Raw genomic sequence first — 19,062 nt, 5'->3', positions numbered from 1 at the left:
CTTTTAACCATTTCTCAATCCATGAAAGGGCCTTCCCTCTTATACCATGACAACTTACTTTACTGAAGAGCCTTTGGTGAGGGATCTTTCCAAAGGCTTTCTGGAAATCTAAATACACTATATCTACTACATCCCCCTCGTCCACATATTTGCTGACCTCCTCAAAGAACTCTAGAAGATTAGGAAGGCAGGATTTCCTGTTAGAGAAACCACATTGACTTCCCTCAAGAAATTATATTCATCCATGTGACTGACAATTATATTATTTCCTATCATTTCAGCTAATTTGCACAGTACTGCCGTTAGACTTACCGGCTTGTAATTACCAGGCTCACCTCTAGAGCCCTTTTAAAATATTGGCATGATGTGAGCTATCTTCCAGTTATTAGGTATGGAGGCTGATTTAAAGGATAGGTTAGAAACCACTGTTAATAGTTCCACAATTTCCCATTTGCGTTCTTTCAGAACTCTTGGGTGAATGTCATCTGGTCACAGTGACATGTCATTGTTCACTTTATCAGTTTGTCCTGAAACCTCTTCTAATGACACATTAATCTGGGATCATTCCTCCGATTTGTCACCTAAAAAGAATGGCCCATGTTTGGGAATCTCCCCAATATCCTGGGTAGTGAAGACTGAAGCACAGAATTCATTTATTGTTTCCACAATGACTTTATCATCTCTGAGTTCACCTTTAGGGTCTAGCAGAGAGAAACCAAAATGATTTGGGGCTGGAGCACATGGCCTATGAAGAGAGGCTGAGTGGCTTAGAGTTATTAAGTCTGCAGAAAAGAGGAGTGAGAGGGGATCTGAGAGTAGCCTGCAACTCCCTGAAGGGAGGTTCCAAAGAGGATGGAGAGAGACTGTTCTCGGTTGTGGCATGTGGCTCATTCCCTACCCTACGTTGCCCCTCTCTCTTGTAGGGCATGAGCCATAGACTTTGATTATGTTTGCGGCGGGTCACTCAGGCTCTAGCTGTGACTGTCACTCTCTCCACGAGCACTGACAGGCCATCTCTCCCTGTGGCTCCGTGTGTCGCACCACACAAGGGTGTGTTCGGAGGGTCTTCCCTGTGCTCGGCACTTCCACGGCCCTGCAGGAAGGTGCTACCCAGCGTGAAGAGAGAGACACTCCAGCCCTGTGGGCCTTCAGAAAATGCCTGTGCCTCCCCATAGCCACCTTTGTTCATGTGGCTCTGTCTTTGGCCCACCCAACGCATCCCGAGCGCTTAAAGGTGCCACAGTCAGTGCAGACTTAGGCCTGTTGCCAAACTGTCTCACTAACCAAATATCATTTTAAAATAAACACGGAGCAGCCGTGGGGAACTAATAGGGGAAGTAGAGGTGAGTGACAACCTGGGAAGCAGTGATCATGAGATGGTAGATTTCCGGATCCTGATGAAAGGAAGATAAGAGAGTAGTAAAATACACACCTTGGGCTTCAAAAAAGCAGATTTTGACTCCCTCGGGGATCTGATGGGCAGAATCCCCTGCGATGCTAACATGAAGGGGAAAGGAGTCCAGGACAGCTGGCAGTATTTTAAGGAAGCCTTATTGAAGGCACAGAAAGAAACCATCCCGACGCGTAGCAAGAGAGGCAAACATGGTAGGAGACCTGATTGGCTTACAGGGGAAATCCTTGGTGAACTTAAGCACAATAAGGAAGCTTACAAAAAGTGGAAACTTGGAGAAATAACCAGGGAGGGGTTTAAATGTATAGCTCGAGAATGCTGGGGGATTATCAGGAAGGCGAAAGCGCAAATGGAATTGCGACTGGCTAAGGATGTGAAGGATAACAAGAAAGGTTTCTACAGGCATGTTAACAAGAAGAAGGTGATCAGAGAGGGTGTGCGGCCCCTAATGGATGAAGGAGGTAACCTAGTGACAGATGATGTGGGGAAAGCTGAAGTGCTCAATGCGTTCTTTCCCTCTGTATTCACGGACAAGGTCGGCTCCCGGACTTCTGAGCTAAGTGACACAAGATGGGATGAAGATGGACAGCCCATGGTGGGTAAAGAACAGGTTAGGAACTACTTAGAAAAGCTAAACGTACACAAATCCATGGGTCCGGACTTAGTGCATCCGAGGGTGCCGAGGGAGTTGGCAACTGTCATTGAGGAGCCTTTGGCTATTATCTTTGAAAAGTCGTGGAGATCGGGAGAAATCCCGGATGATTGGAATAAGGCAAATGTAGTGCCCATCTTCAAAAAAGGGAAGAAGGACGATCCAGGGAACTATAGGCCAGTCAGTCTTACCTCGGCTCCTGGAAAAATCATGGAAGGGATCCTTAAGGAATCCATTTTGAGACAGTTGGATGAGAGGAAAGTGGTTAGGAATAGTCAGCATGGATTCACAAAGGGCAAGTCGTGCCTGAGCAATCTGATTAGCTTCTATGATGAGGTAACTGGCTCAGTGGACTTGGGAAAGTCAGTGGATGTGATATACCTTGACTTTAGCAAGGCTTTTGATACGGTCTCCCACAATATTCTTGCCAGCAAGTTAAGGGAATGTGGATTGGATAAATGGACGGTAAGATGGCTAGAAAGATGGCTAGAAGGCCGGGCCCAGTGGGTAGTGATCAATGGCTCGATGTCAGGCTGGCGGTCGGTTTCTAGTGGAGTGCCCCAAGGTTCAGTTTTAGGACCGGTTTTGTTCAATATCTTTATTAATGATGTGGATGAGGGGATGGATTGCACCCTCAGCAAGTTTGCGGATGACACTAAGCTTGGGGGAGAGGTAGATACACTGGAGGGCAGAGATAGGGTCAAGAGTGACTAAGAGAAATTGGAGGATTGGGCCACAAGAAATCTGATGAGGTTCAACAAGGACAGGTGTAGAGTCCTGCACTTGGGACGGAAGAATCCCAAGCATTGTTACAGACTGGGGACCAACCAGTTAAGTAGTAGTTCTGCAGAAAAGGACCTGGGGGTTACAGCCGATGAGAAGCTGGATATGATGCAACAGGGTGCCCTTGTAGCCAAGAAGGCTAATAGCATATTAGGTTGCTTTAAGAGGAGCATTGTCAGCAGATCCAGAGATGTCATTATTCCTCTTTATTCAGCGTTGGTGAGGCCACATCTGGAGTATTGCGTCCAGTTCTGGGCCCCCCACTACAAAAAGGATGCGGACGCATTGGAGAGGGTCCAGCGGAGGGCAACCAAAATGATTAGGGGGCTGGAGCATATGACTTATGAGGAGAGGCTGAGGGAGTTGGGTTTGTTTAGTCTGCAGAAGCAAAGAGTGAGGGGGGATTTGATAGCAGCCTTCAACCTCCAGAAGGGAGGTTTCAAAGAGGAAGGAGAGAGGCTGTTCTCAGTAGTGACAGATGGCAGAACATGGAGCAATTGTCTCAAGTTGTGGTGGGAGAGGTCCAGGTTGGATATTAGGAAAAACTATTTCACTAGGAGGGTGGTGAAGCACTGGAATGGATTACCTAGGGAAGTAGTGGCGTCTCCATCCCTAGAGGTGTTTAAGTCTCGGCTTGACAAAGCCTTGGCTGGGTTGATTTAGTTGGGATTGGTCCTGCCTAGAGCAGGGGGCTGGACTTGATGACCTTCTGAGGTCTCTTCCAGTTCTATGGTTCTATGATAACGGGATGGTTTGATGAGATAACATGATCTTGGTAGCTAATTCACCATTCATTATCAGTGGGAAATAGGTCAATGGACAGATGATAGGAGTCATTACAGAGAACTTTCTGGGTGTCTGGCTGGTGAGTCTTGCCCACATGCTCAGGGTTTAGCTGATCGCCATATTTGGGGTGGGGAAGGAATTTTCCTCCAGGGTAGATTGGCAGAGGCCCTGGAGGTTTTTCGCCTTCCTCTGTAGCATGGGGCACAGATCACAGCTGGAGGATTCTCTGCATCTTGGGGCCTTCAAAGTATTTGAAGGCTTCAATATCTGAGACATAGGTGAGAGGATTATTCTAGGAGGGGGTGGGTGAGATTCTGTGGCCTGCACTGTGCAGGGGGTCAGACTAGATGATCATAATGGTCCCTTCTGATCTTAAAGTCTATGAGTCTATGACTGTGTCTACACTGGGCCACTTATTCCGGAAAAGCAGCCGCTTTTCCGGAATAAGCTGAGAGCTGTCTACACTGTCCCCTTGAATTTCCGGAAAAGCACTGACGATCTACTGTAAGAAATCAGCTGCTTTTCCGGAAAAACTGTGCTGCTCCCGCTCGAGCAAAAGTCCTTTTTCCGGAAAACTGTTCCGGAAAAGGGCCAGTGTAGACAGCCCAGTAGTCTTTTCCGCAAAAAAGCCCCGATCGCAAAAATGACGATCAGGGCTTTTTTCTGGAAAAGCACGTCTACATTAGCCACGGACGCTTTTCCGGAAAAAAGGCTTTTCCGGAAAAGTACCCTGCCAATGTAGACGCACTTTTTCCAGAAATACTTATAAAGGAAAACTGTTCCGTTTTAAGCATTTCTGGAAAAAGGTGCCAGTGTAGACACAGCCTATGAGTCTAAGAGCTGTGCCAGGGATATGCCAAGGCCCAGGACCAGAGCTCCCACTCCAGGGCAGCCCCCAAGACCTGCCCTTACTACCAGGAGTTGGAGCAGATTGTGGGTTGTGGGGAAGCCCAGAGTCTACTGCATGTGGTGGAGTCCGGGTTAACCCCCCACACCATAGACCAACCCCTGAGGGAGGGGACCCAGGCAGGAGAGGCGGGAAAGCTGCACCCAGAGGAGCAGGAGGAGGAGGACGAGGCATCAGCAGGGACCCTCTCCCAGGAGCCGGTCCTCCAGACCCCACAGGCCTCTCAGGCGTCCATGGATATCGGGAAGGGAACATCACGTGAGTGCTTTCAGGGGTCACCACACGTGGACGGGTTGGCAGTGTGAGGGGCCAGCTAGTCCCATTGCCACTGTGGGGCCCCTGTGAGGCTTTGGGGCCACTGCCCAACTCACACGCAGTGTCACCTGTATCACCCCTGAGTCTCCTGTCCAAGGAGAGCCCCTGACAGACATGGCTTGCCCTCGGGGATAGCGGGGGCGCTCACAGACAGTGACTGTCCCCTCCTCTTTTCCTACACTGCCTGACCCTCTACCCAACAGGGGAGCACCACACCCGCCCCACCCCCATCCCGGACCCGTGGCACCCGCAGGCACTAGCGGGTCTACACAGACCTGCTGAGGGAGCACGTAGTGGCCCTGCAGCACCTGAACAGGACCCTCCAGCAGAGGATGGAAGCAGAGGCCGAGTGGCGCACCAGGCTGCTGGATGAGCTGGTCCAGAAGCGCACTTCCATCTGTGCCACAATTCGGGAGGTCCTAGCCTTGCCTGCCCCTGTCACGGGCACTGCTCCTTTTGCACTCCAGGCCCCACTCCCCCTGATCCTCCAGCATCCCCTTCCCCAGCCCGTCCAGTCCACCTTCCCCCCCAGCCCATCCTGCTCCCCCCCTCCTGCCCAGGCCAAGACTGGCTCTCGCTCCATCCAATTCCAAGGCCGTGGCAATGCCAGGCTGCAAGAAGGTAGCAATACCCTTTGATCAGGGTACTTTGATCAACTTGTTCCTCCCTCCCCACTCCAGGTTTTCAGTCAACTACCACCCCAGTGAAAGGACATTTCAGTTATGGAACAAAATCTTCATTTCTGAGGGACAGATTTACTTTGTTTATAAACAGTTGAATGGTAAGAAGAGAAAGGTGCTTTTTATTCACAGTTCACACCTTTTCTGTACTACTAGTGTTTCTCATAAAAAAAATTTCTGTTTCCAAAGAAAACCGGGTCTGTATGTCTTCTTAATGGGCATAGAGTGAGAATTGTGGACGGAAAGGGATCAGTCAGGCCAACCCCGCCATGGGGGAGACCCTGGCAAAAATCAGTGGGCTCCTTCTGAGAATCTCTCCCTCAGGACCTCTTGGATTTGGACACCAGCCTGGCGGATGGCAGCCGTCTGGGGCTGCTCAAATGGCCTGTCCTCACCATCAGCACCTGTCCCCCATCTCATCAGGAAGGCCTCCCCTTTCCTCTCCACCAGGTTGTGGACGGCACAACATGCAGACCTCACCTCCGAGATGTTGCCTTCGCCCATCTCCAGGTGTGTGAGGAGGGAATGGCACCTCCCTTTCAGGAGGCTGAAAGAGCATTCCATGTGGATGCGAGCCTGGTAAGATGCGTGTTGAAAAGCTCCTTGCTCACATCCAGGTGGCCAGTGTAGGGCTTCATGAGGCACGGCATGGGGGTAGGCCATGTCGGCCACTATGCACACTGGCATCTGCACGTCCCCGAGCATGAGGTGCCACTGAGGGAAAAATGTTCCTCCTGCAACCTGCGGTTCAGGTAGGAGTTGCGGAATATGCGGGCATCATATGCCCGCCCCGACCACCCGACACAAATGTCCATAAAGTGTCCCGAGTGGTCGACCACGGCCTGCAGCTCCATGGAATAGGAGCCCTTCCTGTTCATAAACTGGACTGCTTGATGGGGCGGTGCGTGGATCGTGATGTGTGTCTCTTGAGGGCTCCTCCGCGGATCGGGAAGCCAAGAGAAGCAAACCCGGCAGCGATGTTGTCCAGGACCCGGAGATGGATGAGCCTCTTCAGCACCTCCACATTCATGGCCCTCACCACCTGCAGCACGAGACAAATAGACAGACAGAAACCAGGTGTAGTAAGTTGAGGGTCAGTAACATGGAGTCAGCAGGCCTAAACAGAGGCCTGTAACATGAAAACAGCAACAGGCCTGCTATCTAGTGAGCAAGACTTTGGTTCAGTAACAGGAGCCAAGAAAGAGGCCCTATTGATAACTCTGTGATTATGTAAGTTAGGTCGAGCATGGAAGGACACAGGGAGGCACTGGGTACAGACTGTGAGCCAAACGGGAGTAATGGAACATCTTAATAAGAAATGTCTTGGTACAAAAACTCCCTAAAAACTAATGCACCTACCGACCTAGGTTCAGGACCGGGTCGGAATTGACAGAGTGAAGGATTGTAAGTAAGCCCCCCTTCCATAAGGTGAGGGGTGGTAACTAGGCAACAGAGGGTGGTAACCTGGTACGTAAAGAAATGATGTACGTTGTTTGTACCTGTCTATAAAAGGACACCGCAGAGGGTGCTCTCCGGCAGACCTTGGGGGGGGGGGTGCACTAGGCACCTGAACGGCAGGTGTCATTGCTTAAACTTACAGAGTGCACAGTAGCTTAATATCTGATATATGGCAATAGGCCTGCCCGGTGTTGGTACCTTGTCAACGCGGGCCATAGTGCCTAGTGGTGTAACATTGTACTGATCTCTGTTACCAACTGGTAGAGCTTCGCATTTGACAATAAACCTGCTCAATTGATTTCAAACCTTCCCTGCATCTGTCGCTTCCGGGGCCTCTCAGAGATCTCTCGTGTTGACCCAAGTGCACGGGGTCTAACACTCTAGATAAAGGGAGTATCGATTGTTACGCACGCAGCCGAAAGTTTATCAAGGAGTAGAGGTCCTGTCGGGAGCGCGCCAGGACGACGCTTACACTGACAGTCCAGCACTCCTAGTCCGAACTATCTAGTTCGTCCTGCGTGTAGCCGCGGGCACAGAGTCCGCACTAGCAGACATTTAAAAATGGCAGCACCCGGCAATATGCTAATGAAGCCCGGGAAATTCAAATCCCGGGCTTCATTTGCAACTCCGTATGACTACATTAACCACGACACTTATAGTCATACCCTTATAGACTAACTGAAGTGTAGGAGCATAAGCTTTAATGGGCAAAGACCCACTTCGTCAGATGCATGTGACGAAGTGGGTCTTTGCCCACGAAAACTTATGCTTCTACACTTCAATTAGTCTATAAGGTGCCACAGGATGCCTCGCCGCTTTTGCAGATTTAGACTAACACAGCTACCTCTCTGATACTTGACAGGTTACCTAAGCGCTTGGGAGGAGATCCCTCCCCCCTCCCAACTTTCCCCTCTCCTTGTCATGACACCCCCCTCTCCCACATCAGTGCAGGGGTGGCCGAGGAGCAGCCTCCAAGTGCACTCCATCCCCCACTCCCTCTTGCCCTTCCCTGGCAGTCCCCCTTTCTCAACCCGCTCACTCAGCAGGGCCTGTCCCCCAAAAGTGACTTACCTACATCAACACGACAGTTGATCTCCCCATGCCAAACTGGTCCCTTCCAGTCCTAGTATTCTATGATTCTGTGATCATATGATCATTTATAAATAAGTTGAAGAGGATGGGTCTCAGGACAGACCCTTGCAGGACCCCACTAGTTCCCTCTCTCCACTTGCAAAACTGACCATTTATTCCTACCCTTTGTTTCCTGTCTTTTAACCAGTTCTCAATCCATGAGAGGACCTTCCCTCTTATCCCATGACAACTTACTTTACGAAAGAGTCTTTGCTGAGGGACCTTGTCAAAGGCTTTCTGGAAATCTAAGTACACTATATCCACTGGATCACCCTTGCCCGCATATTTGCTGACCCCCTCAAAGAACGCTAGGAGATTAGTAGGGCAAGATTTCCCATTACAGAAACCAGGTGGATTTCCCCCAACTAATTATGTTCATCCATGTGCACTGTTATGTGCACTGTTCATTAGCACTGGGTACTCACAGGTGCCACATTCCGTGCAGACCTAGGCATCGTGCTAAGTTTTCTCACTAATCAATTTTATTCTTTACTTTCATTTCATCTAATTTGCCCAGTACTGACGTTAGACTTACGGGTCTGTAATTGCTAGGATCACCTCTAGAGCCCTTTTAAAATATTAGCATCACCTTAGTTATCTTCCATTCATTGGTACGGAAGGTGATTTAAAGGAAAGGTTACAAACCAGAGTGAACAGTTCCCCAATTTCCCATTTGAGTTCTTTCAGAACCCTTGGGTGAATGCCATCTGGTCACAGTGATGGTTACTGTTCGGTTTATCAATTTGTCCCAAAACCTTTTCTAATGACACCTCAATCTGGGATTATTCCTCAGATTTGTCACCTAAAAAGAAGGGCTCAAGTTTGGAAATCTCCCCAATAATATCAGCTGTGAAGACTGAAGCAAAGAATTCATCCAGCTTCCCCGCTATGACTTTATCGTCTTTGATTGCTCCTTTAGGGTCTAGAAGACAGAAACCAAAACGATTTGGGGCTGGAGCACATGGCCTACGAGGAGAGGCTGAGGGATTTGGGCTTATTTAGGCTGCAGAAGAGAAGAGTGAGGGGGGATCTGAGAGCAGCCTGCAACTTCCTGAAGGGGGGTTCCAAAGAGGATGGCGAGAGGCTGTTCTCAGTGGTGACGTGTGGCTCATTCCCTAGCCTAGGTTGCCCCTCTCTCTTGTAGGGCATCAGCCTTAGACTTTGATTGTGTTTGCGGCGGGTCCCTCAGGGCTCTGGCTGTGACTGTCACTCTCCCCACGAGCACGGACAGGCCACCTCTCCCTGTGGCTCCATGTGTCGCGCCACACGAGGGTGTGTTGGGAGGGACTTCCCTGTGCTAGGCGCTTCCACGGCCCTGCAGGAAAGGGGCTGCCCAGTGTGAGGAGAGTGACTGAGGAGTCGCTGCGCTCTGCCCTTGTGTAACAGCCCCGTGGGCCTGCAGAAAATGCCTGTGCCTGCCCGTAGCCACCTTCTCTATCTGGCTCTGTTTCCTGCTCACCCCCCACCCTGGGCGCTCACAGGTGCCACATTCTGTGCAGACCTAGGCCTGGTGACTAACTTTCTCACTAACCAAATATCATTTTAAAGTAAACACAAAGCAGCCAATTCCTCTGTGGCTCAGCCCAGAGTTTTTCTCTCCCTGGGGAAGGTCCTTTAATTGCTGTTTGTGATGCAATCTGGATAAATAGCCCAGTCTCCAGGCTGGTTACATTCAGAGGTTGAGCAAACCCCCCCCTCCCCCCCCGCCGGGATAGCCCAGAGCTATATGAACAGTGCCCAGCTCTGTGCCGGCTTTCGGCGCGTGACACTGCTACAGATGCTGGGCTGAGAGGTGCAGGACCCGGACGCCTGAGGGCGGTTCCCAGAGAAGACCCTCTGATCTCCGAATTCACAGATCCCATCTTTGATGAGCTCCCCTGCTTCACACATCCAGATCTACGTAGGTATGATCAATGCAGAGAGAACCATGTTCACTGCAGAGCCATTAAACACCCCTGGGTCATAGTGTCAGCCAACAGTCAGGGCAGTGTGTGTGGGTATGTCTCCTAAGTCTTTGATTGCTAAGACATGAAGTCTCGTCACAGCGGGCAGCCAAGAAGGCTGAAAGGAGCCCCGAGAGTTTAATGTCCGTGACTTTACTGCTAGGACCGAGGTCCCGTCGCAGAGGGTAGCCAAACAGGCTAACAGACATCCCAGTGTGTAGGAAGACCTTATTACACCTTAGATTTTAGCTGCTAGAACACAAAGTTCCTTCGCAGCGGGCAGCCTGGGAAAGGCTGGAAAGGTGCCCCAACGGATCTTGTCACCTGGGAGTGAGACAGATCCAAACGCCCAAGCTCTCCCTATGTCTGTCCCTTTGTGACTGGCTGAAGTTCTTTTAAATTGTGCTTGGTTCTATTACAGCAACTGAAGGAGTCAGGTTAAAGCTTAAACAGTTACGGGTTTATTAAAAGAACTTATAAATCATATGGTTACAATGGCTATTGCTCTATTTCTTAAATGCTAGGAAAATATAGATCTTACAAATGATTACAGGAAAAAGGTAAAGATAGAAAATAGAAATAATGGTACCAAGTGACAGCTTAATCTTTAAAGAGCTCTAACAATATGTATATATACTTAAACAAAGGACCACATCCAGGTACAATTTTTACCCCCTTCTGTGCCTCTCGACTCCAGCGTGTCAGGCCAGGGCCGGTCTCTCAATTTCTAGGAAAGACGAATACGAGGTGGGCATCCCCTTGGAACCTCGGGAGGTCAAACACCTAACCCGACCAGCAGATAGGTGGTAGATTGACACACAAAGTCAGTGTGCTGCTGGACTCATCTTTATACCCCTGGGAGCCTGTATTCTCTTTCTTATCTTAAGAGGCCAAATTTTACTGGTCTGTTTTTTGGTGCCAGTTCTTACAAGCAGGTTACAAGTTAATTTACACTTGCAAGAGAGAGATAACTAAATTAGGACTGCCGGATGTTCTTGTTGGGCGGGAGATTCCTCCCCCCCCCCCCCCGCGGACGGTTATGTGTTCGTATCAATATGGGTTAAGTCAAGGGCATGATGTACAGCCTCTTAGTTTGACCACCCTCTTATCTCTGCTTACTGTTGGTCATGGTCACTGAGCCAGCATATCTAAACCTCTTGCTCCAGGGTTTTCAAAGAATATGCTGTTTTCCTGCTATTATGTGCCCTGCATGGTTTCAAGCAGACAAAGATGGACGTAAAATGGGGGTTCACTTCTGGCTACACATAGGCACAGAGGTAAGTTTGCTCCTGTATCTCTGGCCAAAACTCCCCTCTTTTCTGTGCCTGTGCACCCCTCCATAGACTCACACAATTCTAGGGAGTTGTCGACTCCAATCAGCTGTTCAAATCCGGATCAGCCTTGATAAAAGATCTTAATTCGAACTACCTACTCTGTGCTGCGTGTAGCTGCGAACACAGAGTTCGGACTAAGGTGGATTTAAAAATGGCGGCGCCTAGGAACATGCAAATATTTAAATCCCGGGATTCATTTACATCTTCGAATGCCTACATTAGTCTCCCTAGTTCGAACTAGGGGTCCAGTGTGGATATACCCCCTGAGCATAGTTTGATAAGATAATTAGATGAGGGTTTCTGGGTCTCTCTTTGGAAGGGATTTGATGCAGCCTCCCTCCATCTGTGCGACTCTTTTCCTCACTCTCTCCCATGTTGGATCCCATAATGTCACCCAGTCGCTTTCACCGATGCTGTGTGCTAGGGGGAAACCCAGCCCCTGCGCCAGCTCACAGCTCTGCTGTGCACACGACCAGGAATCCCAACGTCCCTTGGCCACAGCCCGGCACTGGGAGCTCCCGGTGAACCCGGCAAAACTCTGAATCCCGTCCAGAGTCCCATTGATCCATTTCACAGTGCCCTCATCTAGGGCTCAGGCCAGCACTCAACACGCTTTCCTGCCCACCACAGAGCCCTTCGTTCCCTTTGGACAGCTCCGCATTCGAGTACATCAGAATATTTTGTTCCCAAAGAAACACTGAAAGACGTTGATATACAATCCCAGTCCTGGCAGGGATGTGGGAGGCCCTCGAGCCCTATCCCCTTTCCTCACCCAGAGCTGAGCAGTTCCAGGCTGGTGCTGGGCAATCTGCAGCCCCCGGCCACACACAGCTGCTGAGGAGAATGGGACCGTGGGCTGGGAGACATTTTGCTGACACCGACCATCCCCAGGCACCGCTCCCACAGCTCTGCATGGCTCTGTCCCTCCATCCCTAGCCCAGGAGAGCGGTGGGGAGGACGGCCCCCTCGCCTGCAGACCCGGCTTCCCACACCTTGTACCCAGCGTTGTGCTCCACTCCGCACCCCGTCCAGTCTGCCCGCAGCTTTCCCAAAATGTGGTGCCCAGAACTGGACGCACTATTCCCATTGAGAAAAATTCAGTGCAGGGTGGAGGGGAGAATTGCACTTGTGTCTTTATTGCCACACCCCTGTTACAGACTCCCAGAATTATTTTTTTCCTACCGTGTGACACTGTTTACTCGTATTTATCTGGTGCCCATTAGGACAGCGCGATCCATTGCAACCAGGCTCCTCCTTCCACTGTTTTGCCCATTTTCATGTGTGAAATTGTGTTTTTCTACCTAACACGTAGATTGGACTGAGTGCCATAGCAGGGCTTCCGCTGCTTCCGAAGCTTGTCAGAGCTTTGTTCAAACTTTGCATTTCCCTTTAGTAGTTTATGTTTAAAAGAAAACTGCCCCCCATTTGCCTTTTTTATTTGCTGGTTTTGGCTCTGCTTTTGCCCAACTGAGCACTGCAGGTTCTCAATGACCTGTGTGGTCGATCATTCAGTTCCAAACTCTGGTGCTCCCAACCTGACGGTCCCACTGTGGACAATGTTTAACAGTCTCCTCCACTGCTAATGGACCCAGAGGTGTTTCCTCACCTTACACAGTGTGGGTACCTTGTACAGCTTCAGCACGATGTCTTGAACATGTCTACTTTATTTGTGACATTAACAAGATATTTTCTCATGCTAGAACTTGCACTAAAGTTTTCCAGCTTTTCTTATAGTTAATATACTTAACAGGGACATTCACCCAACATTAATTGGGTCTCTAAATCGATTAAGGATTTATTTTAAATAAAATGAAAATGTACAATAAAAATAAAAGGAAAATGTAGACAGGTATTATTATGAGGATAAGTTGGTTTTGCTAATCTAATCTTTTATTTTTCAGAGCTTAAGCATTGATTTAATTGTGCAAAACCAGAGCCAATTTCTCCATTTTATCTCTTTTCTGTCCTGACGATATAGTAGCAATCCTACTGCCCGTTCATTCTATGAGTCTGGCTCAGCTCAGTTCTTTCTCTCTCAGCATTCACTGAGTTCTGTCCCTTTTCAGGGCTCTTCTTGATCCGGTGATTTTGTCTCTTTTCCATTTGGCTCCATGAGGAGCTGTCCTATTCCAGGCAGGTCCCGTTTAGTCGGCACAACCAAATGAGCACGTTGTTTCCATGGTGCTAATATTAGTAAGAACCTGAAGTTTTCCCCAAGGTGGGTTTCCTACTGTTGCCTTGTATGGTTTCCCACAGCATGGGGTGTTGACATGGTTGACACGGGGAGCACCAGAAAATATGGAAGTGCCAGTAGTAGGGTCATTTGTTTACAATTTGTTACTCTGAATAATGAAAACGTCATTTCTCAGGGTGTGAAGAGCAACCGATCTGCTTCCCCATGAAAATAGTCTCCCTCAGTGCGCACCGTGCCTCATACGAACATTCTCTGTCCTTTCAGAGGCTAGTACTGCGAGCATTGCTGTAGATCGTGGGCTCACACACGACGTCAGGGGAACGTACGGCACATGCAATAAACACCGTTCTGCCTCAGAGTTGGACAACTTCCTTCCTGCTCCATGTCAGATTCCAACACAAGCCAGTTCACCAACCCCTCCACCTTCATCCTGCAGGGCATCCCTGGCCTGGAGTGGGCCCATGTCTGGATCTCCATCCCATTCCTTGCCATATACGTCATAACCATATTGGGGAACTTCACCATCCTGTTCATTGTGAAGACAGAGCCGAGCCTCCATGAGCCCATGTACTATTTCCTCTGCGTACTGGCTGTCACCGACTTGGTCCTGTCTACCGCTACCTTACCCACGATACTGAACAATTTCTGGTTCAATTCCAGGGAGATCAAGTTCAGTGCGTGCCTCACCCAGCTGTACTTCATTCATTCAATCGCACTAATTGAGTCTGGGATACTGGTGGCCATGGCTTTGGATCGTTACGTGGCCATCTGCCATCCCCTGAGACATTCCACCGTCCTGAATAATCTACTGGTGGCCAAGATTGGCTTGGCCATGATGCTGCGAGGTGCCATACTTGTACTGCCCTATCCCGTACTGGCGAGTCAGTGGCCGTATTGCAGAACCAACGTCATCCCCTATACGCACTGTGAGCACATGGACGTGGTGAATCTGGCCTGTGCTGACATCCGTGTCAGTCGATACTATGGCCTCTTTGTGCTCTTCTGTATGTTGGGTCTGGATGTGAGTTTTCTTGCTCTGTCCTATATTCTGATCCTCAGGGCCATCTTCAAACTCCCCACAAAGGACGCCCGGCTCAAGACTTTTGGGACCTGCACTTCCCACCTGTGCGTCATCTTAGCCTTTTACACTCCAACTATCTTTGGCTCCCTCACGACCCGCTTTGGCCTCAATATACCCCAGCACATCTACATTCTTATTTCTAACATTTACCTCCTGGTGCCACCCATGATAAACCCCATCATCTATGGAGTGAGGACCGAACAGATCCGGAACAGGCTGCTCCAGCTTCTGACTCTGAAATTGCCCTAAACGTTTTCTCCTGGTTACCTGACACTCAGATCGAGCTCCGTGCCGAGAAGGCTGGTGCTGGGCTTGCTTGCCTGAATGACTCACTAGCCAGTCAAAGAGCAATTCAATCCTTTCCTGATATTTCTTTCCAAGTGTAACATATTGGGGAATCCATTTGTATGCGACTCATTAAATTGTAAGGTTTCTACATTGTAACTGGACACTCAAGGCCCTGACAATAATCCCGCCTCTTTCCCAAAGGCCCCACCACTGCCCCACACCTTTCTTTGGGCTCCAGGCAGGTTTGTGTCTCTTCCAAATATCCTTCCCACCTGCATGCTCATCTCCTGTTCCATCACCCATTGGATCACCTCTGTGATGGGTTCCCTCTGCCCTCCAGGATGGAAGCTGGAGCTGAGACAGAGCTGAGACCCCTGTTTCCCATGTCTGGGTTCCCTCCTGTGTTGTGAATTGCAAGTGGCAAAGCCCCCCAGTCTGCCTCACCCCAACATCCACAGAGAAGTCCCGCACCCAGCGGTGTTCATGGATGCTCGGCCATCCACTGCCGGAGCCCCCAATGGGAAGGGTACACTCCAAACACCCCCAGCTCCCCAGCCAATGGCCCCGAAGCTGCCCTGCCCTAGTTCCATCCAGTATGGATGTGATGCCCAGAACCCTGCTGCTAGAAAGGAAGGTGCGTGTTCACCAGCTAAGGTTCCTGAGCTAAGACTGACCCTTTTGCACTGCTACCAACACACAGTGTGCGAAGTGACATGTATTTAATAGATTTCTGTGCTACAGAAAGAGTGATTTCCAGGGAGCAGTGGCGACAGCAACCAGGAGAAAGTAGAATAACTCCTATGAAATGAAAGAAAACCTTGACCCAAGTCTAACGTACTAGTGGGCCTATGAATGGAGCAGTGTCCCACCGAGTTATCTAGCAAAAGAGGGTAGCATTTCAGGCAGGCCTCCTTGGTTCCATGCTATGAGCTGTACAGATAGAACCAGCAAAGCATCTGCTTTCAGTAGACAGCTCTCTCAGCCCTTTTTGGACATAATTTGGGGCAAACAGGAGCAGTTTTAGGCCGGCTGCGGCAGCTGGTGCCCTAGACAGAACGTGTGATCTGTGCCCTTGCCTGCACGGCTGTCAATGATTTCATCATCAAGCGCCCGGGCCCGTGGCGCCTTAGACAACTGCCTAGTTTGTCTTCGTCCACGGGCCATCCCTGGGGGGCAAACACACAACTGATATGTTCTCCAGGTTCACATCAAAAAAGAGATGGCCAAGCAGAAATCCTCCTTAGGTTTGAGTGAGGGGCCAGCAGCCCCTCCCAGGGTGTGTCTAAACTACATGCCTCCGTCGACGGAGGCATGTAGATTAGACAGATCGGCAGAGGGAAATGAAGCTGTGATTAAAATAATCACGGCTTCATTTAAATTTAAATGGCTGCCCCGCTCTGGCAATCAGCTGTTTGTCGGCAGATCGGGGCAGACTGGACGCGCCGTGTCGACAAAGAAGCCTTTCTTGATCGGCACAGGTAAACCTGGTTTCACGAGGCAAATCTGATGAGGACAAGTGTAGAGTCCTGCACTTGGAACGGAAGAATCCCAAGCATTGTTCCAGGCTGGGGACCGACTGGCTAAGTAGCAGTTCAGCAGAAAAGGTCCTGGGGATTACAGGGGATAAGAAGCTGGATATGAGTCAACAGGGCGCCCCTAATGAAATCGAATCACAGCAGATCCAGAGAATTGATTATTCCAGTGTGTTCGGCTCTGGTGAGGCCACATCTGGAGTACTGTGTCCAGTTCTGGGCCCCCCACTACAGAAAGAACGTGGATGCATTGGAGAGGATCCAGCGGAAGGCAATCACAATGAATGAGAGTTTCTGGGCATTACCACATAGCTGACTCCTGAGGTGTTTACTCAGGTCTTACTCCAAGGAAAATTTGCCTCAGAGCCTCAGAATTTGACCTTTTTACTGTACAGCTAACGGCTTTTATCCTCAAGGATTCAATGGACCATTTAGGTCTAGGTTGGATATTAGGACCAACTATTTCCTTAGGAGGGTTATTTCCCTGGGAGGGTGGGGAAGCACTTGGATGGGTTCTCTTGGGAGGAGGTAGAATCTCATCCCTTGAGGTTTTATGGTCCCGACTTGACAAAGTCCTGGCTGGGCTGATTGAGTTGGGGTTGGCCGTGCTTTGGGTTGGGGGCTGGACTCCATGACTCCGGCAGTCTCTTCCAGCCCTGGGGTTTCCTCCACATGGCAGAAGTGGTGAAAGAAGGAAGGCTATGTCTACACTATAAAGTTAATTCGAACTAACGTACCTTAGTTCGAATTAACATTGATAGGCGCTACACTAGCGCTCCGCTAGTTCGAACTTAATTCGAACTAGCAGAGCACTTAGTTCGATCAAGGTAAACCTCATTCCTTGAGGACTAAGCCTAGTTTGAACTTACTAGTTCGAATTAAGGGCTGTGTAGCCCCTTAATTCGAACTAGTGGGAGGCTAGCCCTTCCCAGCTTTCCTTGGTGGCCACTCTGGGCACCACCAGGGAAAATCGTCTGCCCCCCTCCTGGCCCTGAACGCCTTAAAGGGGCATGGGCTGGCTACGGTGCCCGTGCCAGGTGCAAGCCTGCCAGCACCCAGCAAGCAGACCCTGCATCTGGCACGGATCGAGCCACCCACCCGTTGCCCCCCAGCCCTCCGCCTCTCCCCGGGACCAGGCTGGCGGCTCTCGGGAGCCTGCCCAGGACTGCAAGAGGCGGGTACCCGCCTGGTCTAGTGCAGACATCTTGGACCTCGTCCACGACCTCCTCACTAGGCACAGGAAAGTGGCCGTCTAGGGCAGGAGAGCTGCCAGCCTGGCCACCCAGGAGCAGGTTGGCATGAAAATCAAGGTAGTCCACTGAGACCCCCGACCCTGAGCCCTGAGCTTAGAATGCCCGTACTGGGTCAGACCAAAGGTCCATCTACTCCAGTAGCCCGTCTGCCGACAGCGGCCAACCCTAGGGACCCTGGAGGGGATGGACCAAAGACAGTGACCAAGCCATTTGTGGCGTGCCATCCATCTCCAGCCTTCCACAAACTTTGGGCAGGGACACCACTCCTACCCCCTGGCTAATACCACTCCATGGACCCAACCTCCATGACTTGATCTAACTTCTCTTTAAACTCTGTTCTAGTTGTAGCCTTCACAGCCTCCTGCAGCAAGGAGTTCCACAGGTTGACTCTTTGCTTTGTGAAGAACAACTTTCTGTTACTAGTTTGAAGCCTGCTACCCATTCCTTTCCTTTGGTGTCCTCTAGTCCTTCTATTATGGAAACTAATGGAGAACTTTTCTTTATGCACCCTCTCCACTCCACTCTTGCTTTTATAGACCTCTATCCTATCCCCCCTCAGTCTCCTCTTCTATAAACTGAAAAGTCGCAGTCTCTTTAGCCTCTCTTCATATGGGACCTGTTCCAAACCCCTGATCATTTTAGTTGCCCTCCCCTCTCCCAGCCTCTCTCTTCCCCTCTCCCACCTCTTTTTCCCAGTCTCCCCCAGTTTTGTTCAATAAAGAGAGATTCTATTTTTGAACACACGTTTTCTTTATTTTGTACATCAGGAAGGGGGGCTAGGGAAGGGTAAGTGGAAGGAGGTGAGGGAGGAATGGGGTACGCACCCCCGATGGGGAGGACTGGGCTGGCTCTGTGGGCTTCTCGGGGTGGAGAGAGGCTGTTCTCAGTAGTGACAGATGGCAGAACAAGGAGCAATGGTCTCAAGTTGTGGTGGGAGAGGTCCAGATTGGATATTAGGAAAAACTATTTTACTTGAAGGGTAGTGAAGCATTGGAATGGGTTACCTAGGGAAGTAGTGGAGTCTCCATCCCTAGAGGTGTTTAAGTCTCGGCTTGACAAAGCCCTGGCCGGGTTGATTTAGATGGGATTGGTCCTGCCTAGAGCGGGGGGCTGGACTTGACGACCTTCTGGGGTCTCTTCCAGTTCTATGATTCTATGATAAGGGGATGGTTGGATGAAATAACATGATCTTGGTAACTAATTGACCATTCATTATCAGTTGGAAATAGGTCAATGGAGGGATGATAGGAGTTGCTATAGGGAACTTTCTGGGTGTCTGGCTGGTGAGTCCTGCCCACATGCTCAGGATTTAGC

At 50.1% G+C, this 19,062-nt stretch overlaps 2 protein-coding genes across 2 annotated transcripts in view; both read left to right on the top strand.

The window, feature by feature from the left end:
• The window catches only part of LOC142827805 (olfactory receptor 52E2-like), a 195,999-nt gene that overhangs the window by 141,738 nt on the left and 35,199 nt on the right, over positions 1–19,062 (top strand). The window lies entirely within an intron of this gene.
• Positions 14,160–14,924, top strand: LOC142819372 (olfactory receptor 52R1-like). The gene is made up of 2 exons (XM_075905995.1): positions 14,160–14,598; positions 14,734–14,924. Exons 1-2 carry the CDS (start codon positions 14,160–14,162, stop codon positions 14,922–14,924), a joined length of 630 nt encoding a protein of 209 aa, XP_075762110.1.

The sequence above is a fragment of the Pelodiscus sinensis genome, chromosome 1 (genome assembly GCF_049634645.1).
Source record: "Pelodiscus sinensis isolate JC-2024 chromosome 1, ASM4963464v1, whole genome shotgun sequence".
Classification (NCBI taxonomy): Eukaryota; Metazoa; Chordata; order Testudines; family Trionychidae; genus Pelodiscus; species Pelodiscus sinensis.
This window is presented reverse-complemented; position numbering and strand designations above follow the sequence as displayed.